Source organism: Dendrobates tinctorius, unplaced genomic scaffold (genome assembly GCF_039654945.1).
Source record: "Dendrobates tinctorius isolate UK_male_01 unplaced genomic scaffold, ASM3965494v1 ptg000394l, whole genome shotgun sequence".
NCBI classification, from domain to species: Eukaryota; Metazoa; Chordata; class Amphibia; order Anura; family Dendrobatidae; genus Dendrobates; species Dendrobates tinctorius.
In genome coordinates this window covers 1,153,367-1,181,362 of record NW_027362060.1, presented here as the reverse complement: position 1 = coordinate 1,181,362, position 27,996 = coordinate 1,153,367, and the positions used below count along the sequence as shown (strand labels likewise).

The window sequence follows — 27,996 nt, the reverse complement described above, 5'->3', positions numbered from 1 at the left end:
CACTCCCCACTCGCACTGTGCACCATAATATGTTATGGCTCTATATATCCACTGACCCCGTGCGACCCGAGCCTACTCCTCGGGTCCCCGAACCATTGCCAGCGGTCTGGGACCTGGATGATGAAGAAGACTTCCCAGCAGTACCCGCGGGCCCACCAAGAAATGACATCTCAGTAGGCCCAGTCAGCCCGCCAGAATCGACCAGCCCACCACCCCATAAAGCTCCACCACAGTTGATCTAAGTAGCTCCAAGCGGTCAACAGCAGGCAAACCCCCCAAACGGTACGAACAGGATCAGTTCGTATGGTAGCAAGAACTATCGTCTCCAAAGGCCAACCCGAGCCTACTAAGGCTCTCGCCCAAGGACTGGCGAGCATACAGGATGGGAGAGTGTAGGAGGAAGGGCCCCCGCCGAGTGTCCGGGCCGGAACCAAGTGGACCGTCATCTAGGTTCCTGGGGGTCTGTTTCCAGGGAGCAGAGTTAGGAGATGGACCACTGAGACTGAGAGGATGGTTGGGGGAGGAGCCTATATAAAAGGGGAGGAGGACGTGAATCAGGGTGAGTCAACAGAACGGCAGAGAAGCAGGAGACCATGGGAGCGCCAGGGAGCCAGAACCACGAGCAGTAACCAGAAAGGAGGACAGCGACAGGAGGGAGACTCACGATGGACTGCAGGGAGATGGCGCCGAGCCGACCGACAGAAGACCGCCACTTCACTCCAGCCTGCGGCTGTTGACGCCTCAACCCCGCTCGCAGGTGCGGCCTGCCCACAGCCACCCATGGCCGTTGCCGCCCCACTCCAGCTCGCGGCTGCGGCCTGCCTGCTGCTGCCCACAGCCGCTACCGCTCCACTCCCGACCACAGCTTGTCCATTGCCACCCACAGCTGCCACCACTCCACTCCCATCCATGGCAAGGGCCGGGCCGTCGCCCACCACGGGTTCCCTAGTGCTGCCGCTGGCTGCGCCGGTGGCCTACCAACGGCCACTCAGCACCGCCGCTGCATGCCCCTCTTGGTGGGCTGCGGCTTCGACTCTCCCACTCCTGGGCGGTATACCACTGCCTCTGCTGGGAGATACTCCACCAAAGAACTCTCCTAGGGCCTGTTGTGCCCCTGCTTCACCTGGGCGTCGGAACACCCGAATACTAAGCCAGATCCTCAGCAGCTGGGCCCAGCGGTTGCGACGCTGAAGCACCATCATCCATTTTGATTGGTTGCTTAGGATAGGCTTACCGGCTTCAATCTATAAAAGTTACTACCGAAAGCACAAACAGTCTCGCCACTTCATCCCGTGTGCCTGCCATGACCACAAGGTCAGGTGAGTTTTCTGGCCAATCAAGCACAGTCATACTGTTGGCTCTTAAACCAGGAATTGGTACTTTTGGCAATGTGGACAGGTGCCAATTCCTGCTGGAGAATGAAATTTCTCCAAAAATCAAGGTCTCAGAGTCTGAAGGAAGAGTAGAGAGACAGACAATCCAGGTTGCTTGAGGTCTAGTGTGAATTTTCCACAATCAGTAATGGTTTGGAGAGTCATATCATCAGCCACAGGCTGATCGCATGCATGCCACACCAGATTGATGTTGTAATTGATGCCAAAGGAGTCCCGACCAAGTATTGAGTGCATTTACTGAACATACATTTCAGTAGGCCAACATTTCAGAATATTAAAATCATTTTTGCGAGCTGGTGTTATAAAATATTCTAATTTACTGAGATAATGACTTTTGGGTTTTCATTGGCTGTAAGCCATAATCGTTCCTTGTGTTCCATGTACATAAAAGCCGTGCTCTGCAGCATGTCCACATCGGGCATTACCAGTCTGAATCCTGCTCATATAGGTACTATACACATGATCAGGTTTTTAAATACATCAGTTATGGACTGCTCTGATACGGATTACCTTGACGTTTGGTAGAGTGGTTTAGTATACATTTTTAGCAAAAAACGTATCAACCAAATACCCTGTTTTTTATCATCTTTTTACTAGCACTTGCTGTTTATTGTTACTTCTTTACAGCAGAGTACTTTTATACGTTTGTTTTACTGTGCTTTTCTGTGTTTCAGTCTTTTGGTGGTGCGAATACTGTCCTACAGACTTATTCACTGTGTTCATGGCCCATGTGTTTGTATTAAATTGGTTTCTTGTTTTTGCAAGAATAGGGAGGTTTTCCACCCCACCCTTGTGGGCCATGCACATAAAAGCCATCCTCTGCAGTCTGTCCACATTGGACATTACCTATCTGAATCCTGCTCGTATAGGTACTATACACATGATCAGGTTTTTAAATACAACAGTTAGGGACTGCTCTGATGCGGGTTACCTTGACGTTTGGTAGAGCGGCTTAGTATACATTTTTTGCCAAAAATGTATCAACCAAATATCCTGTTTTTTATCATCTTTTTCCTAGCACTTGCTGTTTATTGTTACTTCTTTACAACAGAGTATTTTTATACGTTTGTTTTACTGTGCTTTTCTGTGTTTCAATATAGTAACTTTATAGTAAAATTATTTATGAACTTTTTGTCCATTTAAACAAGGTAATACTCAGTAGCACTGCTGAAATATAATGCAATCATAATAATTGCTTCTACTTGTAAATAATTACTATTATTCATTAATAGACCTGTTAAACCTAGCACTAAGAGGTTGACAAGCTAGTAAAGTATGGCAGCACCTTTGGAATTTGTGGAATGTGCTGAAATGCTATTTGGGCTAGAAATCAGTAAGCGTCTGAACACTGTAGTTCGGACCCCCATTGTCATATACTAGCCTTAGCACAGTAAACCCATTGTACAATAAGTAGAAATAACTCAATTTATTGCAACTTTTTTTTAATTGACTGATTTTCTTGGGGTCTCCCCACCCCAACTATGTTTTCTGACATGCCGGTTTTTGAGACTTTCCATAGAAGCCTGTAGAGAAGTTCACCTAAAAAAAACACACAATTCAGCAGCGCCTTTAGATGCACAGTGAGTCGGAGTTTTCATGAAATCACATCCACTTTGCTTGCACAGTTAAACACAGAGAGGTTTTTCTGCAAAATATGCAGCGGTGATAACATAGCATTTACGCTGCTTGTGAACATGGAAATAAACGTTTGAGACTGCCTTCAGTTTCAGTATTAGAACCCTATTATTTTAAGATGACAGATATTGACTAGACTTGCAAGGACTCCTTTATTCTAAAAACCATAGACAATATGGCATGGGACTTTATGTTTTCACATCTAGTGAAAGGGTCCAGCTTACAACCCTTCATTAACCCCTTTACGACACACTCCCAGATCCTGAAAAATGGTGGCAAAAACTAAAAACAATTCTTACAAATCCCCACATTTTTTTTTTCCATCACTTAAAAAAAGCTATACATGTTTGGTATCTGTGAATACATACTGACCTGGAGAACCATATTGCCAATATCACTTTTTTTGCAATTTTAAATCACTTGGAATTTTTTTTCCCATTTCCAGTACACTATGTGGTACACTATGTGGTAAAATGAATGGTGTCTTTCAAAAGTACAACTTGTCCCGAAAAAACAAACTCTCATCAATTCCTTTAATAATGTGCTGATAAAGCAAAATAAACTGGAAGTTCTACAGCATAAACTGTACAACAACTTACCGCAGGTCACCTCCATTCATCAGAGTCATTACTAAGCAGACATCATTCTTTGTTTGGAACGCATATGCCAATGAAACAATAAATTTACTATGCACTTTTGCCAGAATCCGTTTTTCCACCATGGCACCCTGTAAATAGAGAATAGAACTTTGTTTAATTTTGTTGTATTCTATAATGTAGTAATTAAAGAAAAACTTCTAGAAAAAACTTTTACACTCTCACACCAAAAGGATGTTTACTGAGAGCCGGCATTAGGCATAATGCATTTTTTTTTATAAGGAGTAACAAAAAGGGGTAGCACAGTATATTTATTCAGTATACTGTATATGTTTTGCTGAATATTCATTTAAAGGGGCTGTCATCTACATTTAAATCGATAACCTATTTTTATGTAAGGTCATCAATGTAAGATCATTGGGGGTTAAAATTTTCTGTATCTCGATGAACAACTATTATCACCTTCCAGCTGGATAGAAACAGTGTACGGAGCGGAAAACCACAATTCTGTACAATATTGCTATAGACTGCAGATTAGCTCTCAAGTTCTTCAATTGGAATTGATCTGTTGGAGATCCACTGATACTGCATTGATGACCCATCATAAGAATAATTGATCAATTAAAATTGACATCATCGACCAGTATTTAAAATGTGATTTTAACCCCTTTACCCCTAAGGGTGGTTTGCATGTTAAAGACCAAGTAGCAAATAAAGCACTAAACAGTATCAAAACGAACTGGCATAAATCTCACCAAAAATCATATAATATACAAAGCATAAGGTGAAAGTAAATATTATAATAAAATATAACCTTTAATAATTCATTTAAGATCATTAATTGGGTGTCACCCTGTGAAGGTAAAAAACAGCATACCGCTGCTTGTCAAACATTCAGGCCTACACATACAATGAAGATAACGGCCAAGCCTGAATATAGGGATGTAGATGGTCACCGAATCTACAGTATATATAGGTGTACATAAACATCTATGGGTTCCGGCAATTAAGAACACTTTCCAATTAATGCCGCAACCCTTTTGCATATATGTAATCAAACATGCAAATTTTTGTCATAAAAAATCACCAAGGACAGAAAAATGACAAACAGGTGAGTATAATGAAAAAGGAACAATCTCACCCAATGGATGGACGGGCCAGGAGTCCGGGAGTATCCTCCATTCAATTTTGCTTGAGAATGCAATAGGGGAAGACAATACCCTGTCACATCCCTAATATCTGAATTCAACTCAAACCCCAGACTCCTGCCCTAACAAGGGCAGTCCACAGCTGACCCTAACAACATATGCCCTGCACTTTCCCTAAGGCGATGTCCCGACGCGTTTCATCCAAGTACAATCATCTGGGGACTAAACTTGTAAAGTGCCATAGTGCTAAGAATGAGAGAGAAACATCCACTCCCTATGCTGTCCACAGGAGGTGGAGGGAGGAGGGCATATTTATAGATGACCTCAAAGATAGTCACATCTTGATTAATGACATCTGTCAAACAATTACCTCATAAGTCACGTCCATAGTTCCCTTACAGGCGCCATTACCGCTGCCGTTCGTGGAACGCACGCCAAGGGAGGGCATCAGGGGCATCGCTCCGCCTCCAGTGCGGTCCATATTGGAGCCACCCACTTCCGGCATTAGGTGCACGAGCCCGCCTCTCCCACGGCGCATGTGCGCCCAGAGACAATTACTGGCTTCCGGCGCTATACTCCCAACAGCGCGTGTGTGCCCAGAGTGATGACCCACTTCCGGTACAGCTCATTAGAAAGCCGCCAACTTCCGGTATTGACGGTCATGTGCACATCATCGCATATGCGCTCAAAGATTACTAACATTAAGCGTCACATGTGCTTCTTACAACGGCGCATGTGCGCCCAAGATATGTCAGAGATAGCAGCGCAAAGCAATATGCAGGCATAGACATAAGTGAATAAACATATCCAGCACCAATATGTCCCATAGACAGGCGGCCCACCAAAGGTTCGCTATGTCCGACGAAAGCGGATGTAACTCCGCCCACCGGACTCCAAGCCTGGCATGTGCACGCCATCTATGCGGATCAAACAGCCGCATCCATCGTCATATTCACTAGGTGTCAGTCATAACAAAGACACCTTCACTAGGACAGGCGGAGACAAGCTAAAAAAATGAAAAAATAAATAGATTTAGCATAGCTCCGCCCACTGGACTCTTGGCAATTATATGTTATAAAAAACGGCACTATAGCCATCATATATGAAACTGGATATGAAAAACATATTACTCGAAGGGACTATGTTCAAAGGTGACAAAATATAATATGGTTAAACATATACAAATATCCCAAAATAGGGTGACTTAGAGTGAAGAGGTTAAGGCATATGATTTAAATGTACTATAGGTAAGAGGACCAAGGATGAATTCAGATGAAACACCCAAAACTAATTTGATCATTCAAGCCTTTAGGCACGACCGTGTCCAAATAAAAAATCCATTTTGCCTCTCGTTGGAGAAGTAACCGGTCCCAGTCACCCCCTCTAGTAGGTTTAACAACCTTATCTAAGGCCATGAATTTCAGGGATCCAATGTGGCCCCTATGTGTATTATGGATATGTCTCGATGTTAAAGACCAGACCAATTTTTACAATTTTAACCACTGTCCTTTTATGAGGTAATAACTCTGAAACGCTTCCATGGATCCCGGTTATTCTGACACTGATTTCTCATAACATATTGTACTTCACGATAGTGGTAAAATTTCTTTGATATGACTTGCATTTATTTGTGGAAAAAAAACGAAAATTTGGCAAAAATTTTGAAAACTTCGCAATTTTCCAACTTTGAATTTTCATGCCCTTAAAACAGAGAAATATGTCACATAAAATAGTTAATAAATAACATTTCCCACATGTCTACTTTACATCAGCACAATTTTGGAACCTAATTTTTTTTGTTAGGAGGTTATAAGGGTTAAAAGTTGACCAGCAATTTCTCATTTTTACAACACCATTATTTTAGGGACCACATCACATTTGAAGTCACTTTGAGGGGTCTATATGATAGAAAATACCCAAAAGTGACACCATTCTAAAAACTGCACCCCTCAAGGTGCTCAAAACCACATTCAAGAAGTTTATTAACCCTTCAGGTGCTTCACAGGAATTTTTGGAATGTTTAAAAAAATGAACATTTAACTTTTTTTCACAAAAAATTTTACTTCAGATCCAATTTGTTTTATTTTTCCAAGGTTAACAGGAGAAATTGACTCCCAAAAGTTATTAAACAATTTGTCCTGAGTACGCTGATACCCCATATATGCAGGTAAACCACTATTTGCGTGCATGGCAGAGCTCGGTAGGGAAGGAGCGCCGTTTGACTTTTCAATGCAAAATTGGATGGAATTGAGATTGGACGTCATGTCACGTTTGGAGAGCTCCTGATGTGCCTAAACGGTGTAAACCCCCACAAGTGACACCATTTTGGAAAGTAGACCCCCCTAAGGAACTTATCTAGATGTGTGGTGAGCACTTTGAACCTCCAAGTGCTTCACAGCAGTTTATAATGTAGAGCCGTAAAAATAAAAAATCTTATTTTTTTCACAAAATGATCTTTTCGCCCCCAATTTTTTATTTTCCCAAGGATAACAGGAGAAATTGGATCCCAAAAGTTGTTGTGAAATTTGTTCTGAGTATGCTGATACTCCATATATGGGGGTAAACCACTGTTTTAGCGCATGGCAGAGCTCGGAAGGGAAGGAGCACCGTTTGACATTTCAATGCAAAATCGGCTGGAATTGACATCAGACGCCATGTTACATTTGGAGATCCCCTGATGTGCCTAAACAGTAATAACCCCCAATTTTATCTCCAGCCCTATCCCCAACACACCCCAACCCTAATCCCAACCCTAACCATAACCCTAACCACAAACCTAACTCTAGCACACCTCTAACCCTAATTCCAACCCTAATCCTAATCCCAGCCCTAACCCTAACGCTAACCCTAACTTTAGCCCCAACCTTAACCCTAACTTTAGCCCCAACCCTAACTTTAGCCCCAACCCTAACCCTAACTTTAGCCCCAATCATAACCCTAGTCCCAGTCCAAATCATAACCCTAACCCTAATGGGAAAATAGAAATAAATACATTTTTTATTTTGTTATTCTTCCCTAACTAAGGGGGTGACAAAGTGGGGTTTGATTTACTATTTATAGCAGGATTTTATAATGGGTTTTTATATTTGACAGCTGTCACACACTAAAAGACGCTTTTTATTGCAAAAAATAGTTTTTGAGAGCTATAGTTTTTCATATTTTGGCCCACAGAGTTATGTAAGGTCTTGTTTTTGGCAGGACGAGTTGATATTTTTATTGGCACCATTTTCAGGCACATGACATTTTTTGATCACTTTTTATTCTGACTTTTGGGAGGTAGAATGAATGAAAACCAGCAATTCATGAATTTCTTTTGGGGGGGGAGTTTATACCATTCCATGTGTGGTAAAATTTATAAAGCAGTTTTATTCTCCGGGTCAGTACGATTACAGCCATACCTCATTTATATCATTTTTTTATGCTTTGGCGTTTTTATACAATAAAACTATTTTATATAAAAAATGATTATTTTTGCATCGCATTATTCTGAGAGCTATAACTTTTGATGATGCTGTATGAGGGCTTGTTTTTTGCATGACAAGATGACGTTTCCAGCGGTACTACATTTATTTATATCCGTCATTTTGACCACGTGTTATTCCACTTTTTGTTCGGCGGTATGATGATAAAACATTGTTGTTTTGGCTTGTTCTTTTGTTAAATGGTTTTCATTAAAAGGATTAACTAGTGGGACAGTTTTATAGGTTGGGTCGTTATGGACACGGGGATACCAAATATGTGTACTTTTATTGCTAAGATTTTTTTATTCAAATATTGATTTAATGTTAGAATAAATATTGATTTTTATTATTATTATTTTTTTTAAATATTTTTATTTTTATTTTTTTAAATGTTTTATTTAATTCTTACTTTTACACTATGTCCCATTATAGGACACTTACTTTTTGCAGGCTGATCGCTTCTATAGCACAGGAGAGAAGCGTTCATTGGAGCCAGAGGATGGAGAGTAGTGAGTGTGGGTGACTTACCTCCGTGCTCCTCTGTCCTGCTACTCCCAGTCACTGCACTGTGCGTCCTAAGCAGACATCCTCTGCTCCTCACACGCTGCCCTGCTGTACTGTGTCCTTCTGCTCTGTCTCTGCCTCCCCACTAACACACAGTCCCAGTGATCACCGGTAAGCTGGCACCTTCCCTCGGCTTTTATGGCTGTCTGAGGAGGATAGTGACATATAGAACCCATATTCCAGTGTGTATAGTGATATATAGATCCCATATTCTAGTGTGTAAGGTGACATATAGAGCCCATATTCTAGTGTGTATAGTGACATATAGAGCCCATATTCTAATTTACAGTGACATATAGAGCCCATATTCTAGTGTACAGTGACAGAGCCCATATTCTAGTGTACAGTGACATACAGAGCCCATATTCTACTGTACAGTGACATATAGAGCCCATATTCTACTGTACAGTGACATATAGAGCCCATATTCTAGTGTGTACAGTGACATATAGCGCCCATATTCTAGTGTGTATAGTGACATATAAAGCCCATATTCTACTGTACAGTGACATGTAGAGCCCATATTCTAGTGTGTGCAGTGACATATAGAGCCCATATTCTAGTGTGTATAGTGACATATAGAGCCCATATTCTACTGTACAGTGACATATAGAGCCCATATTCTAGTGTACAGTGACAGAGCCCATATTCTAGTGTACAGTGACATATAGAGCCCATATTCTAGTGGGTATAGTGACATATAGAGCCTATATTCTAGTGTGCATAGTAGCATAAAGAGCCCATATTCAAGTGTTCAGTGACATATAGAACCCACATTCTAGTGTGTATAGTGACATATAAAGCCCATATTCTACTGTACAGTGACATATAGAGCCCAAATTCTACTGTACAGTGACATGTAGAGCCCATATTCTAGTGTGTACAATGACATATAGAGCCCATATTCTAGTGTGTATAGTGACATATAGAGCCCATATTCTACTGTACAGTGACATACAGAGCCCATATTCTAGTGTACAGTGACATAGAGCCCATATTCTACTGTACAGTGACATATAGAGCCCATATTCTACTGTACAGTGACATATAGAGCCCATATTCTAGTGTGTACAGTGACATATAGCGCCCGTATTCTAGTGTGTATAGTGACATATAAAGCCCATATTCTACTGTACAGTGACATATAGAGCCCATATTCTAGTGTGTACAGTGACATATAGAGCCCATATTCTTGTGTGTACAGTGACATAGAGCACATATTCTAGCGTGTATAGTGACATATAGAGCCCATATTCTACTGTACAGTGACATAGAGCCCATATTCTAGTGTGCAGTAGCATAGAGTCCATATTCTAGTGTACGGTGACATATAGAGCCCATATTCTAATGTGTATAGTGGCATATAAAGCCCATATTCTAGTGTGTGTAGTAGCATATAGAACCCATATTCAAGTGTACAGTGACATATAGAGCCCATATTCTAGTGTATGCAGTGACATATAGAGCCCATATTCTAGTTTGTACAGTAATATATAGAGCCCATATTCTAGTGTATACAGTGACATAGAGCCCATATTATAGTGTGTATAGTGACATATAGAGCCCATATTCTAGTGTGTATAGTAGCATATAGAGCCCTTATTCAAGTGTACAGTGACATATAGAGCCCATATTCTAGTGTACAGTGACATATAGAGCTCATATTCTAGTGTATGCAGTGACATATAGAGCACATATTCTAGTGTGTGTAGTGACATATAGAGTCCATATTCTAGTGTGTATAGTAGCATATAGAGACCATATTCAAGTGTACAGTGACATATAGAGCCCATATTCAAGTGTACAGTGACATATAGAGCCCATATTCTAATGTATATAGTGACATATAGGCCAATGCTAAAAAGGAAAAACAATATGTTTATCAAATGGAAAGAGGGAGGCATATATAAAGAAGATTGTAATGCAGTCTGCAGAACCTGCAGGGCATGAATCAGATTATCTAAAGCTAACAATGAATTAAGGCTTGCAAGAGACGTCAAATGCAAAAAAAAAAAGGATTTTGGGGATATGTCAAAAGTACCATAGTGGTACAAAGTGTAAAAGTAAGAATTAAATTTAAAAAAATGTAAATAATTGTAAAAGTATTTTAAATAATAAAAAAATATGTATTCCATCAATAAATATTTTAATTAAAAACCATCTAAACAATAAAAGCACACATATTTGTTATCGCCACGTCCGCAACGACCCGACCTATAAAACTGTCCAACTAGTTAACCCCTTTAGTGAACACCTTTAAAAAAAAAACAAGGCAAAAAATAATGCTTTATCATCATACTGCTGAACAAAAAGTGGAATAACATGTGATCAAAAGGACGGATATAAATAAACATGGTACCGCTGAAAACGTCATTTTGTCCCACAAAATACAAGCCACCATATAGCTCTATCACTGGAAAAATAAAAAAGTGATAGCTCTCAGAATAAAGCAATGCAAAAATAATTATTTTTTACGTAAAATAGTTTTTATTTTTATTGTATAAAAGCGCCAAAGCATAAAAAAAGATATAAATGAGGTGTAGCTATCATCGTACTGACCCAAATAATAAAACTGCTTTATCAATTTCACCACACGCGGAACGGTATAAACGCCCCCACCACCCAAAAGAAATTCATGAATTCCAGGTTTTTGTTCATTCTGCCTCCCAAAAATCAGAATAAAATGCGAACAAAAAATGTCATGTGCCCAAAAATGGTACCAATAAGAACATCAACTCGTCCTACAAAAAACGAGACCTCACATGACTCTGTGGGCCAAAATATGGAAATATTATAGCTCTCAAAATGTGGTGATGCAAAAACTATTTTTTGCAATAAAAAGCGTCTTTTAGTGTGTGACAGCTGCCAAACATAAAAACCCGCTATAAATAGTAAATAAACCCCCCCTTTATTACCCCCTTAGTTAGGGAAAAATAATAAAATAAAAAATTTATTTATTTCCATTAGGGTTAGGGCTAAAGTTAAGGTTAGCGTTTGGGCTAAAGTTAGAGCTAGGGTTGGGGCTGATGTGAGGGTTAGAGTTGGGGCTGAAGTGAGGGTTAGGGTTGGGGCTATAGTTAGGATTATGGTTGGGATTAGGGTTAGGGTTGGGATTAGGGTTAGGGGTGTGTTAGAGTTATGGTTAGGGTTGGGATTAGGGTTAGGGGTGTGTTGGGGTAAGGATTGGAGTTAGAACTGTGGGGTTTCCACTGTTTAGGCATATCAAGGGGTCTCCAAATGTGACATTGTGTCTGATCTCAATTCCAGCCAATTTTGCATTGAAAAGTCAAACGGCGCTCCTTCCCTTCCAAGCTCTGCCATGCACTCAAACAGTGGTTTACCCCCACATATAGGGTATCAACATACTGAAGACAAATTGCACAACAACTTTTAGGGTCCAATTTCTCCTGTTACCCTTGGGAAAACAAAAATTGGGGCCTAAAGTGTAATTTTTGTGAAAAAATATGATTTTTTATTTTTATGGCTCTACATTATAAACTTCTGTGAAGCAGATAAGTTTCTTAGGGGGTCACCTTTCCAAAATGGTGTCACTTGTGGGAGGTTTACACTGCTTAGGTACATCAGGGAATCGCCAAACGCGACATGGCGTCCCATCTCAATTCCATCCAATTTTGTATTGAAAAGTCAAGCTGCGCTCCTTCTCTTCTGAGCTCTGCCATGCGTGCAAACAGTGGTTTACCTGCATATATGTGGTATCAGCGTACTAGGACAAATTGTACAACAACTTTTGGGGTCCAATTTCTCCTGTTACACTTAGTAAAATAAAACAAATTGGATCTGAATTAAATTTTTTGTGAAAAAAAGTTAAATGTTCATTTTTTTTTTTTTAAACATTCCAAAAATTCCTGTGAAGCACCTGAAGGGCTAATAAACTTCTTGAGTGTGGTTTTGAGCACCTTGTGGGGTGCAGTTTTTAGAATGGCTTCACTTTTGGGTATTTTCTATCATATAGACCCCTCAAAGTGACTTCAAATGTGATATGGTCCCTAAAAAATGGTGTAAAAATGAGAAATCGCTGGTCAACTTTTAACCCTTATAACTTCCTAACAAAAGAAAATTGGGTTCCAAAATTGTGCTGATGTAAAGTAGACATGTGGGAAATGTTACTTATTAAGTATTTTGTGTGACATATCTCTGTGATTTAATGGCATGAAAATTCGAAGTTGGAAAAATCATTTTTTTCACAAATAAACACAAGTTATATCAAAGAAATTTTACCACTATCATGAAGTACAATATATCATGAGAAAACAGTGTCAGAATCACCGGGATCCATGGAAGCGTTCCAGAGTTATTACCTCATAAAGTGACAATGCTGAGAATTGTAAAAATAGACCTGGTCATTAACATGCAAACTACCCTTGGGGGTATAGGGGTTAATATATCCCAAGTACCGAGCAAGTGCAAAATCCATCAATGGTGCATGAGAATTTTTTTGATTATTGCACATCACATAGGATAGACTCAGACTGCCTGTCATAATTGGAGTTATGAGTTATCCAGATCAAAGGCTGGGGGCATAGGATTACACCCCCCACTGTCACTAGGTAAATGAAGTAGATTATCTGAAGAAGAGCAGACAAGAAGTGTGTACATTGAGTAATTAACAGGTAGCTGTAAATGTTGGATAACCATTTGGGTCAGCAGATGTGTCCCACTTTGCCTCCACTATCCAATACAGTTGAACCGGAATCAGCGTGGGGTTTAATGCGATATTTTACAAATTGCCGAATGGCAAATAGACCCTAACTAAAGATTCTAAGATTAATAAAATATAACTTTAATGATTAAATTATAATAGTAATAGTAAGAATTGTGCTCATTAAAAATACAGAGTCTACAATAGTTATTGATGTCCTAACTTGATGTATTGATCATGCAATATAGACGTAGTTCTTCCTCATGCAGTGTGGCTGTTAACTGCTGGGGTATATTTCTCCAAGGGTAAGTGACAGACATGTGGCCTAAGGTCCTCAAATCTACTGGCCACCTGAGAATGGCACGCAGGGGCAATAAATGTCTCAGTGATTGAAAGGTCCTATATCTTCCCATTCCGAAGAAATAAAAAAAAGGAAGGAAGGATCCAGCGATGGATGGAGGTGGCTAAAAAATAACTTTTATTGAAAAGTTATGAAAATGAGCAACACATATTGTTGGTCACTAGCACACTGTTACGAAAGATCAACACGTTTCGACCTAAGTCTTAATCATGATAATTAGGTCGAAACGCGTCGATCTTTCCTAACACAGTGTTAGTGCCCGACAATATGTGTCATTCATTTTAATAGCTTTTAAATAAAAGGGTTTTTTTAGCCACCTTCACCCATCGCTGGATCCTTCCTTCCTTTTTTCTATTTGTTGTGGCTGGCTGCTCACCTCGATCCATTAAGGACATTGGTAGGCACCAGGGAGAATGCACACACATGCTGGTAAGCTGACTTTCCAATAGTTTTCAGCATTCCGAAGAAATAACCCGGAAGGATATTTTCATTGGTTCCTATATGGTGACAACTCTTTGGACTGGCTTGTTACTGAAGGTGACCTCTAGAAAACATAATTTTATTGGCCAGGTAAGAATGTTTTTGTGCCATAAGCACCTATAGGTCCTAGCTCTTTGATTGATACTGTGTTTAACCTATTAGTAACAACCTTATTTCAACCTCCAAATATCCATGATTGGTCAAGTTTTTTAACTCCCTTGATATGATGACCCTTTATGGTATCATAGACCAACCTTACATAAGCCTGTAGTTCCCATATGGTGACCATTTGCAGCCTCATTTCTCTGAAGAAGCCAGCAATGGCGAAACATGTCGGGCGGGAAGCTGTTTGATTTTTAGACCAGTTAGTCCACATTATTGTAAAATGCCATAAGAGTGGTCCGCGGCCACCAAGGCTACAATCCCGTAATAATTGTTTATCATATGATAATTGATGCTGTTAATAGGCTTCACATGGGGAGGTACTGAAAAATACTTACCCAATAAAGGCTAATCAGCCAGTGAAATATTCACTTTCACTCACATAAAGGAAGAAATTGAATAAGACCTGCCCCATGTTAGATCGCCTACCAATATCAGATTTAAACAATAATAGGGAAAAATCTCTTAATACTTACCATTTTAGCAATAGCCCCCAGCTGTTAACAGCCACACTGCATGAGTAGTAATTACGTCTATATTGCATGATCAATACCGCAAGTTAGGACATCAATAACTACTGTGGACTCTTTATTTTTAATGAGCACAATTCTTATTATTACTATTATAATTTAATCATTAAAAGTTATATTTTATTAATCTCAGAATCTTTAGTTAGGTTCTATTTGACATTTGGCAATTTGTAAATTACCTCTTTGCCTCCACTAACATATAGGAGTTAAACACAGGGGCATCAATGTTTTCACCTTCTGCAGCCATTCTGTTTGTACTTTATAAATAAGGACAAGGTGTCAGGACTCTAATTACAGGACCCTGTCAGCGTCGGCAAACTGCCACGCAGAGCAGGGTGACTTACCCACACTATGGGAGAATGCGGGGTCCAACACTGTAGTGATGGTTCAAGCAGACAGGACCTGCAGCACTGAAAATAGTAAGGAGTCCCAGGACCTACGATCATGTGACTGCAGGGGGTGGGGCTTAACATCCTATAGCTGCAGATGATGTAATGTACCTACTGCAGGAAAACTGTAGTATAGGAAAACGCAGGTCAGACAAGCGAGGGTTCATACACGGAGAGGGCTGTGCGGTACCAGGGGGACAAGCAGAGAATAGTCAAGTCACAGGCAGAGGGTCATACACAGACAGGTAGCGGAGTACAAGAGGGACAGGCAGAACTCGAAAGAGGGACAGAACCGGATCAAAACCAAACAAGCAACAAGTTATCAGGCACAAGGCACACGTATGCAGGTCAACTAACTCAGCCGAGGGCAGGAGTATAACTGACACAGGACCTAGGTCAAGTGAGAATTAAATAGCCGCCCTCGGCCAGAGAGAGACAGAAACAATTAACCCCTGTCTGACCAGGACGGGCCAAAGACAAACCCCATCCTGGGTCATGACAGTACCCTCCTCTCAACGGGGGGCCACTGGACCCCCGGGTCTCTCAGGATACTTGGTGTGAAAGGCCCAGACCAACTGATCCGCATGAACCGATCGAGCAGGAACCCACGACCGGTCTTCAGGACCGTAGCCTTTCCAATGTACAAGATATTGAAGGGCACGACGGACCAACCTAGAGTCAACAATTCGTTCTACCTCGTACTCAGACTGCCCATCTACCAAAACAGGTGGCGGGGAAGACGATGATCCCTCCCCACAGGACCCCACAGGTTTCAAAAGGGCCCTATGGAAAACATTTGGGATCCGCAGAGATGGCGGGAGATGCAACCGAAAAGCCACCGGGTTAACAGCTTCGGTAATTTCATAGGGACCAATAAATTTAGGACCAAGCTTCGCAGAGGGGACCTTGAGCCTTATATTCTTGGTAGATAACCATACCTTATCCCCAACCTGGAACTCCGGCCCCACGGACCGTTTTTTGTCTGCAAAAAAATTATATTTATCCTGGGCCTTCATAATGTTACTCTGGACCTCCCGCCATACCTCCCCCAACCGCTGGATAGTCTCATCCGCCCCAGGATACCCAGAGTCCAAATGGGAAAACTCTCCAAAATGTGGATGAAACCCATAGTTGCAGAAAAAGGGAGATGTACCCGTAGACTGGTTAATGCGGTTGTTAAACGCAAACTCGGCCAACGGTAACGCAGTAAACCAATCATCCTGTCGTGCTGAGGTCAAGCAATGCAGAATTTGCTCCAGAGACTGATTGGTGTGCTCAGTCTGCCCATTAGTCTCTGGATGGTAAGCAGATGAAAAGGATAGACCAATACCCAACCTCTTACAAAATGCCCTCCAAACTCTGGAAACAAATTGTACTCCCTATCAGACACCACATTCAAGGGTACCCCATGGAACCGCACCACATGCTCAACAAACAATCTGGACAACATTTCCGCATTAGGTAGAGCCGCTAAGGGTACAAAATGTGCCTGCTTACTAAACCTGTCCACCACAACCCAAACGACGGTATTACCCTTGGAGGGGGGGAAGGTTGGTGATGAAATCCATGGACAAATGAGTCCATGGTCTCTCAGGAATTGGCAGTGGTACCAATTCCCCAGCCGGTCGGTTATGGGGGGTTTTCGCACGGGCACAAACATCACAAGCAGACACATATTCCCCAACATTAGAGGCTAAAGAAGACCACCAGAATATTCTAGCGATGGCCTTCTGGGTAGCCGAGATCCCTGGATGTCCACCCAGAACTGAGTCGTGGAACTCCCGGAGGACCTTGAGATGAAATTGAGCTCGTACGAAAAGTTTATCCACCAGCTTAGCCGGAGGTGCAAGAGACTGGGCTTCCTGTTATGAATGAGTCACCGAAGGAGGAAAAAACAAAAATACAAGCTAAGTCCAGAAAACCGGAGAGGTTGGTAGCTATCGGATTGCAGACCCCTGATCCTATTCACACAACTAACAGTAGCCGTGGGAGGTTCCTACGGTGCCCTAGACCCCTCGTTCACAGCCGGAGAAATAAATAAGCCTAAAGAAAGAAAGGGGAAATCTAAACTGCCCCAGAGCAGACCCCAAAGCAATAGACAGCCCCCAACATGTATTGTCGGTGAAAAGCAGATGAAAACACAAACACAGACAGAAAGACAGGTTGAGCAAACGATGGGGCCCAACTAACTATATAGGAAAGGACAGAAAAGATGCTGGCTGCAATCCGCAAAAATACTGCCAAAATAATGTCCAACACGTCTGATAGAAAAAAGACCCTGAAGTCACTAGACTTCAAAAACACTATATCAGCACTCAGGTATATTCTGAAGGCTGAGCAAAAGATCAACTTGACCAGAGACAAAAATGGAGCTCAGCCTGTACCACCAAGGGCAGGCAGAACACAAACACTAAGTAAACAGACAATATCTTATGGAAAAATAAGAGAGCAAATACTTAGCTTTCAGAAGACAGGTACTGAACTGGTTTGCAAGAGCTCAGAGCAGAAAGGATCACCAGCACCCCTGTAGGGCGTCGGCTGCCTTATATCCACTCAGTGATTCCGGATGTCCAATCAGGCTCCACCTGCTCAGATGACAGGTTCTTCCCAACCCAATCAATTTCACTACCTCTCTTCACCAGCAGAGGGAGTTCATCAGACATCAACGGTGAAGGGGAAAATGAACTCACAACAGCTTCCCGAATCTCCCATTCCAACATATTAGAAATACCTGCCACCACCACCCCGGGCTGAAGAATGGAGGATTGAGGTTCGGGGGGGACACCGGATCTAGACTGCGTGACAAGGCATCAGCTCTGAAATTTTTGGATCCTAGCCGAAAAGTGATAGAGAAGTGGAATCGGGAAAAAAAGTGACCATCTAGGTTCTTGTGGTCTGTAATTACGGTTATAGGATGGACAGCCCCCTCCAAAAAATGCCTCCATTCTTCAAAGGCCAACTTCACGGCCAGAAGTTCTCGATTCCCAACATCATAGTTTCTCTCCGCAGGGGAGAATTTCTTTGAGAAAAAGGCGCAGAGTCTCAAATTAGTCGAAGTGGCGGGTCCCTGGTACAATACCGCCCCCACCCCCACACCTCTGAGGCGTCCACCTCAACAATAAATGGTTCAGACAGGTCCGGTTGAATAAGAACTTGAGCAGACATGAAACATTTTTTTAAAAACTGAAACGCCACTATCACTGCGGCTGACCAATTCTTGATATCGGCCCCCTTTTGAGTCATGTCTGTGAGGGGTTTAACCACCTATGAGAACCCCCTTATAAATTTGCGATAATAATTGGCGAATCCTAGGAAACGCTGCAGAGCCTTCAAATCACAAGGTTGAACCCAATCAACAATGGCCTGCACTTTATTAGGATCCATGCGATACCCCTCAGCAGACACACTGAATCCCAGAAAAGACAGTTCCTGAACAACAAATAAACATTTCTCTAGTTTAGCAAAGAGACAGTTCTCCCGAAGCCTTTGGAGAACTGCCTGAATATGACCAATGTGAGCCTGTTTATCAGGTGAGTAGATCAGTATGTCATCCAAATACACAACCATAAAATGTCCAATAAAATCAGAGAACACATGATTGATGAAATTTTGGAAGACCGCTGGAGCATTGGTCAGACCGAAAGGCATGACCAAATTTTCAAACAACCCTTCAGTAGTGAGAAAGGCAGTTTTTTTTCCACTCATCTCCTTTCCGGACTCGGATAAGGTTATACGCTCCCCGTAGATCTAATTTCGAAAACCACTTAGTTCCGGACAACTGGTTGTACAAATCAGGAATAAGTGGGAGGGGATACGTATTTCTCACAGTTATCATATTTAACTCTGGAAAATCGAGGCATGGGCGCAAACCACCATTTTTTTTCTTAACGAAAAAGAACCCCGCCACCATGGGAGAGACAGAAGGATGAATGTGTCCCTTACGGAGACTTTCAGAAATGTATTCCTTCATAGCAGCCCGTTCGGAACCCGAAAGGTTATAAAAGCGGGCCTTGGGCAATTTAGCACCTGGAACCAGGTCAATTGCACAATCAAACGGGCGGTGTGGTGGTAAAACTTCAGTCTCTTTTTCGGACGTATAGTCTTTTAGGTACTCCGGAATACCTTCCAGACCAACGGACGACACAGACACAGTAGCAAGACATTTTTCAGAACAATAGGGACCACATTTAACAATGTCCAGAGATTCCCAATTAATCACAGGATTATGTAATTGTAACCAGGGGAACCCCAACACCAGTCCCGCAGGCAGGTTGTCCATAACAAAACATGAAATACATTCCTGGTGCAAGGAACTCACTTTAAGGAGAAACTCCTCTGTAAGAAATATGACGTCATTCTTAGCCAGTGGTGTCATGAACTCATTTTCTGCTCCACCTGTTGAGAGTTCCCCTTCTGTTCTCCCTCTGGTGGTGACAGGAGGTAGTGCAGTTGGTTTAAGTGGTAGTGATCTGCCACCTGATGAGGAAGATAACGATTGGATCTCTGGAGTATCAGACTGGATATAAGACAGCCGACGCCCTATCCTGGTGCTGGTGATTCAGTCTGCTTCTCAGGTCCTGGACTTCAGCTCTCTTCCAGTCTTCTCAAGTTAAGTTTGTTTTTTGCTAATGTTCACACTTGCTCTTGTTGGTCAATTCAGTTTTTTGCATAATCAGCCTGCCCCTGCTGGGGCTATGCTGAAATTCCGCTCCTAATAATCAGTATTTGCCAATCTGCTTTTTGTCCCTTATTAGATTGGTCTCTTTTTTGCTCTGTCTCAGAATATTTCACAGTGCTGATATAGGTTTAGAAGTCTAGTGACTTCAGGGTTAATTTTGCTATCAGAAGTGTTGGACAATATTTTTGTAGGTTTTTTTTTGGCAGATTGCAGTGTCTTTCCTTTTCTGTCCTTTTTAGTTAGCCGGGCCCCATCGTTTGCTCAGCCTATTTTCCTGCCTTTGTTTGTATTTTCATCTTGTTTCACCGTCAATACATGTGGGGGGCTGTCTTTCCTTTGGGGTCTGCTCTGGGGCAGTTAGTTTTCCTGTTTTCCTGCTTTAGGCTTATGTAGTTCTCTGATTGTGATGAGGCGTCTAGGACCAACGTAGGAACGCTCCACGACTGCTGCTAGTTGTGCGGGTAAGATCAGGGGTCTGCAATCTGCATAGTTACCAACTTCTCTGGTTTTCTGAGACTTAACTTTTTGTCTTTTTTTCCTCCTCGGTTTCCCATTCATAACACAGTGGTGTTTTGTCAATGGCAACAATATGGATAGGAGTCTCCAGCCTAACTGTCCCTAACTTACACCTGGACACCAAGTCAGAGTCAATAAAGTTCAATGACGATCCGCAATCCATGAAGGCAGAAGTGAATGTGGAGACTCTCCCACAACAAAGTTCCACTTGCAACAACATTTTTGAAAATGGAGAAAAAGGTACCTGAGAGCCTGGGTGACCTCCACGACAATCACCCGGGCTCAGTCGCTTGTTGGTCAGTGGACAGGAGGGGCAATCCTTTTTCCAATGTCCAGAATCGCCACAGTGAAAACAGCATTTTCCCAAGCGCCGTTGTCTCCTTTCTTTCTCCTTGAGGTCGATGGTTCCCATCTCCATGGTTTCCAATGTAGGACTGGCTCCCCTTCCTTGGGCAAATAACGGGGTCTCAATCTGCATCACTCCCCTCGCCTGTAGCCTGCGATCCATTCGGACGGCCTGTGTCATAGCCTCCTCCAGGGAATCAGGCGGAGGGTGGAGAGCCAAGGCATCTTTCAGATGTTCAGACAGGCCTCTACGGAACAAACCCCAGAGGGCGGCATCATTCCAGCTGACCTCAGCAGCCCAGCGTCTGAACTCTGAGTGAAACCACTCGGCTGAGAGCTTCCCCTGGCACACACTCATCACCATGTCCTCAGCCATACGCATCCGATCAGGCACATCATAAATATGCCCCAGGGCCTCAAAAAATGCATCCACAGTCATGCGCTCAGGGGCAGTGGTCGGAAGGGAGAAAGCCCAAGCCTGGGGGCTCCCCTTAACAGAGACATAATGACCCCCACTCTCTGACTTTCATCCCTAGAAGAGTGTGGTCTCAATTAAAAAAAAAAGCTTACAACCCTCCTTGAAAACTCTGAATTCCCTTTTATCTCCAGAAAAGGTATCCGGTAGCTTAACCGGAGACTCAGGGGAAACTAATGTAACATTCCGAGCCCCTGATGATAAAACCCCCTGCACAGTGTCAGCGATCAGCTGCTGAGACTGAGCCAGGTCTAATTGTTCCCCCAGGAGTTTGAGACATCTGAGTCAGGTTCTTTACCTGCTCAGAAAGAGCATGCATAGGATCCATCACACACAGGAGAAGGGGAGCGGAGAAAAAAAATGGTAACGGTCAGTTATAATGTCAGGGCTCTAATGTCAGGACCCTGTCAGCGTCGGCAAACTGCCATGCAGAGCAGGGTGACTTACCCACACTATGGGAGAACGCGGGGTCCAACACTGTAGTGATGGTTCAAGCAGACAGGAAATAGTAAGTAGTCCCAGGACCTACGATCATGTGACTGCAGGGGGCGGGGTTTAACATCCTATAGCTGCAGATGATGTAATGTACCTACTGCAGGGAAACTGTAGTAGAGGAAAACGCAGGTCAGACAAGCGAGGGTTCATACACGGAGAGGGCTGTGCGGTACCAGGGGGACGAGCAGAGAATAGTCAAGTCACAGGCAGAGGGTCATACACAGAGAGGTAGCGCAGTACAAGAGGGACAGGCAGAACTCGTAACAGGGACAGAACCGGATCAAAACCAAACAAGCAACAAGTTAGCAGGCACAAGGCACACGTACGCACGAGGTCAACTAACTCAGCCGAGGGCAGGAGTATAACTGACACCAGACCTAGGTCAAGTGAGCATTAAATAGCCGCCCACTGCCAGAGAGAGGCAGAAACAATTAACCCCTGTCTGACCTGGACAGGCCAAAGACAAACCCCATCCTGGATCATGACACAAGGTATAAAATATGTTAAGGTAGTTTGTATTATAATTCTCCGTTTACAGAATCCATGGATATATCCATAATTGGGGAGCATATTCACATTTTTGGATAAAATTGTAAAAATTTTGTTAGCTTGCATCTCAAAAGAACATAATATCTCCCTGAATTATGGATATATCATATCAATGTATGGTATGTATAGAATGCTTGAATGATGTTGGATAAGATAACAGTCATATTGTTTCTCTAGGAGGTTCCGTGGGGAAAATATGGCCACAGTAGAAATGGCGGCTAAAATTAGGTTTGACTTTAACCTAATCAGCCGTCTCCCTCTCACCTCAGCAAAGGGAGGAGTGAGGTGTCTGGTGAGACCATTTATAACATGTCATCTAAGGAATATCCATGATAGACCCCAGGAAAGGCAAAGACTTTTGTAGATCTGTCTATATTTCCTGCACAGCATTTTCCTCTGCCAGAAGCTCTCATGGGTCTAAATCGTTAGACGTATCTGTATTTTATCCCTTCTATTTTATACAGATTTTGCCTGTGTGTATGTTTTTTTTATTTTTACATCTTTTGTAATCTTTTTTAAGCACTGTACTTGTTTTGTATAGTAAATAAAATATTTAATAAGTTTGTCCTTTGTAGATCTAACATACTCACAATCTTGAGGAGAAGAAATAGCTTGGTTGTGTTACCTATTTGCCAGAAAGCAACTAGTGAATCATTCAGGAGCTTGGGAAAGTTGGGTATGCATGTGTACCAATGTGTTGCCCTGAACAGGCATCTCGTTACCTGGTAAAAGAGTGGCTGGTGACAGTGTAAAGTGTGTTGTGGATGTGGGAACAGTCTGTGGGGTGCGCCTATTAGCCTATTGTCATAGATGAGTGGACGAATGAGTGGGAAGCAGAGACCTTCTTTATGGTAGCAAACGAGGCATATGTTTCATGAGCTAGTGGTGTTTGTGACAAATTGGTAGCAAGCAGTGGAATAAAATTTTATTAGAGTAGGAAATGCCTGGTTTATTAGTTTAACACTTGCACTTACAGACTGGTGTAATGCATCTGAGGAGCACCCCCATCTACGCTGACAAAATCAGTGCTAAATATTGTTTTCTAAGACATACCTAAAAACAGTACCCCCTCTTTTTGTTTTTCTTTTCTATGTTTATTTGACTGAAAAGGTGGCAGTTGTGTAATGACCGATACGCGGGTCATTGTTTGAGAATGGGATACGGCGCTGCTATGAACGACTCTGACCACGATATGATACTAAACCAACTTTTCTTTATAACTTGTGCAAAGGATAACAGGATTCTACTTCTCAACAAAATATGGGCCACAACAGCCACAATCCACAGAATACAAAATTATGCAACCAGAGAAATCCCAAGTGCCAGCTTCACGGAAACGAGCAAGAACATACCAAAACTATGCCACTCCCCCCCCTTATCCGCTACAGGGCCTATCCGGGGTTCTGCAGTGACCGTGACACGTGGTCCTTTCAGGTATACAATCTTACTCCCACCTTAATTACAATAGATTCCGGGTACCCCGTTTTCCCCCTTGATATATGTATATATATTTACACGACTAATCACTTGAACAAACACAATATGTACACAGTGCACTGTCCTCTTTGTGAGCACTCAGAGCAGATGCCCTGACAGAATATCTTCAACAGTAAACAACTAGACTTGTTAATCTCACATCTGGCCACTAGATTTAATCAGCTTTCTAGGTCACAAATCTTCTGATACAGGTGCAGGTGAAGATCCAGATCAGTCCCAGTAGTATTTCACATAGCTCTTCTATGGCACTCATGTTTTTATCAGAGCCTCGATATACAGGAGCTCACGCAATCTCCATCAGTCTATGGTAGTCTCAGAAACAGGAATGGTCTTGGATATGCTGCGAATTCTATCTAACTCTCCCTAACTAACTAAACAGTCAGTGACCGGTCACATGTCTCAGTTTACTCACAGGAGCCGCTCCCTCTGGATCAGATCTTCTAATTTGGATCACTTCAGGCTCTTGATCCTTCTCAGTCTCTCAGGCAGGGCTCCGTCTCTCAATATACCTCACGAAAGCCAGACACTACTGCTTCCTGTTCCCAGAGCTTTCTTCTCTTGTATAAAGGTGACCTCTAGTGGCCAAACTAAGTTATCGCAGCATCATTTCTTATAACAGAAAACATTGAAAACATTAACATGTTACATCACAAAACTCAAGATAAAAAGCGGACGGCACCGCTGTTACCGTGTGACTTCAAATGATGTGCGGCATGCAGAAGCCCAGCAGCTGGGAATCTCGGGTGCCAGACCTGGAAACAGTCAATCCTGGGAATCCATACAAAGAGAGGAGGTCGCACTCATCGAGATTGAAGTTTCACTGATTTATTGACATATCATGAACATGTCAAGTCGGGGGAGTGACATAAGGAGTGCAAGGTAGGCTGACAACGGCCGTTTCGCGCAGCGCGAAACGGCCGTTGTCAGCCTACCTTGCACTCCTTATGTCACTCCCCCGACTTGACATGTTCATGATATGTCAATAAATCAGTGAAACTTCAATCTCGATGAGTGCGACCTCCTCTCTTTGTATGGATTAACATGTTACAGTTGCTTATAAGAAGCAAGAGAAAGCTGTCCTGATCCATGTGTGTGAAGAGCAAGGTCTCAATGTAATGGATAAAACAAAAGATATGTTGATCTGAGCCTTAGTTAAAGATGATGCCAGGCACCAACAGAATGTGCTACCACAGCTCAGGACCAGTGGAGCACCAAGATACCCAGTTATGGATGTGGTTCCAGAACTGCCCAACTGAGTGGGTTCCAGCAGTAACCACAGTTCCCAGAGTAGAAGGAACACTTGCTTGCCACTCATTCTGCAGCAAAAGTGACAATGTAACCCTAATATGTGTGTACAGCTTGTGCTATGAGAACTCCAAGTGGAGCCTGAGTTTGCAGAGCAAAAGGCTCAGGCCAAGCAGGAGACTGCAGGCAACAGGCCTAGTCTGAGCAGAGGCTGCACAATGAAAAGATGAGAGAGAGCAGTAACTGGAGTTAGCCCACCGGTAGATCAATCTGCACATGGAGCGCCCTCAGCAAGGACGCCACTGGGGCAAGATTTCAAACAGAAGGCAAGAATTTCTGCTCCAAAACATCCCCTCATCAAGATCGACAAGATAATTGCTGGTTCTGATGAATCATCCACTTTGTGTTTCAGTTCTTTCCGGTTTTCAAACTATTAGTACACTTATGTTTTAATTGTGACACTGCAAACCATAACTAGTTCTGCTAAAAACTTATATGTGTATTCACTAAACAGAATACGCAAACCTCCGAGATCTACTATAAACTGATGTATTGTTACAAACGGTCAGATTTATTTAATTGGAAAAAAACAATGAGGGAATTGCTCTATTACCCTCTACAGACACACATTCTGTACATTATATATTCCTCAGAATTATACCATTAAAATGTAACAATGCAGCAAAAAGCAACTCCTCTTACAGCTATATTGACTAAAAAAATAATAGCTTTTAAAATGTGGAAATGAACAAAGTAATAAAACTGCTGTATCCTTAAAATGTATCTATTAGGAAAAATGAAATAAGGCAGCACATTTAACAATACTAATATTACAAAATTTAGGAAGCAAGTTCTAATTTATTTTTTGGGAGTGTTCTCTTTGCATCTCGTCACATCTATCAAGTTTTTGCACTTTTTTTGTTCCATTATTGTTTGGATTTATTTCTGACAAGGGGCTATGTTTATGCTTGATTTAGAATTTGCAGCATTTGAAAACGATGGACACAAAATTGCAATTTCACTCCACTCAACAATTGGCATAATAACCAATGTAGAAACATCCTTTAACCAGAGGTTAGATTTATTGCTCTATGCAATATTGAAGATGTCATCCGGTTAGGGATTCGTTCTGATTGTCAAAATACAGGAATCTGGCACAGCTTTCATTCACAATTTGTGCATTTCAAACAACAATGAAAAAAGTATCTAGATTCAGCAGCTAATTAACTGTCTCGATTTTGCTTACCAGGAAATAATCCAAATAGTAATATAAAAAGAAAATGTTTCACTCACAACTGCACTTTAAAATAAGCTTTATTTGTGAACCCAAACACAGATTGTGGAGACAGTGTGGCTGACAGCCGTTTCGTGTGAAAATCACGCTTCCTCTGAGACATCCCAGTTGGCTCAGAGGCAGCGTGACCTACACATGAAACGGCTGTCAGCCTCACAGTCTCCACCACAATCTGTGTTTGGAACAGCAAATAATGCTTATTTTAAATGAGTGTTCCATTTTATCCTTACATAAAAATACAATATATACTATCTTTTTACAATTAACTTTCTTTACATTCTAAATAATTTTTTATGTATAATAAAAAATATGTGTGAAAAAATGTTAGGTACTCCATTCTTGCTATTTCATTAATAATTTCAGTTGATCCTTCAAGATTTTATGTGGTGCATTTTTGACAATTTTGTCCAGAGTGTTGTGTGGTTTGTTGTGTTTTTCAAAACAGGCGCCAGGTTAAATTGTGCCAATTTTAAGTTATAGAGTGCAACCGTTTGATAAATTTGACTACAAAAATGACAAAAAATAAGGATAAAATAAGTTAAAAAAGCAACAAATAACTCCCTCTCAATAAGTTTCCTTACAATAGATGGTATTAAAGGGAATCTGTCAGCAGGGTTTTGCTATGTAATCTGAAAACAGCAATGCCTCTCTTATTAAACACTGTGCTGTTGTTTACCTGTACATTAATTGTTATTTTAGCACTAGGAGCTTGTCATTGCTGGACTAGAGCAGCGCCTTCCTTGTTCTAACCTTACCTCTTATGTGGTAAGCACCTCACTGTCCATAACGATTGTATACAGAGAGCCCGGTGTGGGTGGAGCTAGCTTTCTCAGCTATGCTTAATTGCTAAATCCAAAAACTCTGATTGCATCACAACTGCTGCACCCAGTAAACTAAGGGATACATCTTTGGATTCAGGGCCTCTTTGTCTACATCATGATGCTCTCACATGAGGTAGCCAAATCATGCTGATAGATTCCATTAAAAAAGGATGGTCCAAAGAACAAATTACATTTTAATCAATTTTAATCAATAGATCTTGGAATAATAATAAGTTTCACAATTGAATGTGTTAAAAATGTATAAATAAAGTAAAAGACAATCTTGTAAATGTGCCTCTCCTTATGTACAATGTAATCTTTGTATATGTCCATGTAGAGCTGCTCCAGTTCATGAGCAGCACACATCACAGTCCCTTGTCAGAGAGGAAAGCATAATTAACTTATGATATATGAGTATACTGATAAAACAGCAGGGGCTCTCATCTGCTGCTTTCTGAGGTAACATATTTCCCTGTCTGTTTTTTTCTAAGGAATTTCCCCGCCTGTTTTATCACAGGAAGGAGTTTCTGCTGTGTAACATATAAGATCAGTGGCTACTGAAACTCCTACATCGCTAACTAAATTTATGATGAGCTCAAAGGGTTGGAAACATAACAGACACTAACTCCTGAAATAAAATGGGCAGGGAAATTCCTGTGATAAAACAGGCATGTGTTACCTCAAAATGTAGCAACTGTGAA

At 41.8% G+C, this 27,996-nt stretch overlaps 1 protein-coding gene across 1 annotated transcript in view; it reads right to left on the bottom strand.

The window, feature by feature from the left end:
- GRK1 (G protein-coupled receptor kinase 1) overlaps nt 1-27,996 on the bottom strand; it is a 135,481-nt gene that overhangs the window by 64,508 nt on the left and 42,977 nt on the right. Inside the window, exon 2 of the mRNA XM_073563549.1 lies at nt 3,629-3,756. Within this exon, the coding sequence (XP_073419650.1) occupies nt 3,629-3,756 (128 nt within the window). The remainder of the gene's footprint in view (nt 1-3,628; nt 3,757-27,996) is intronic.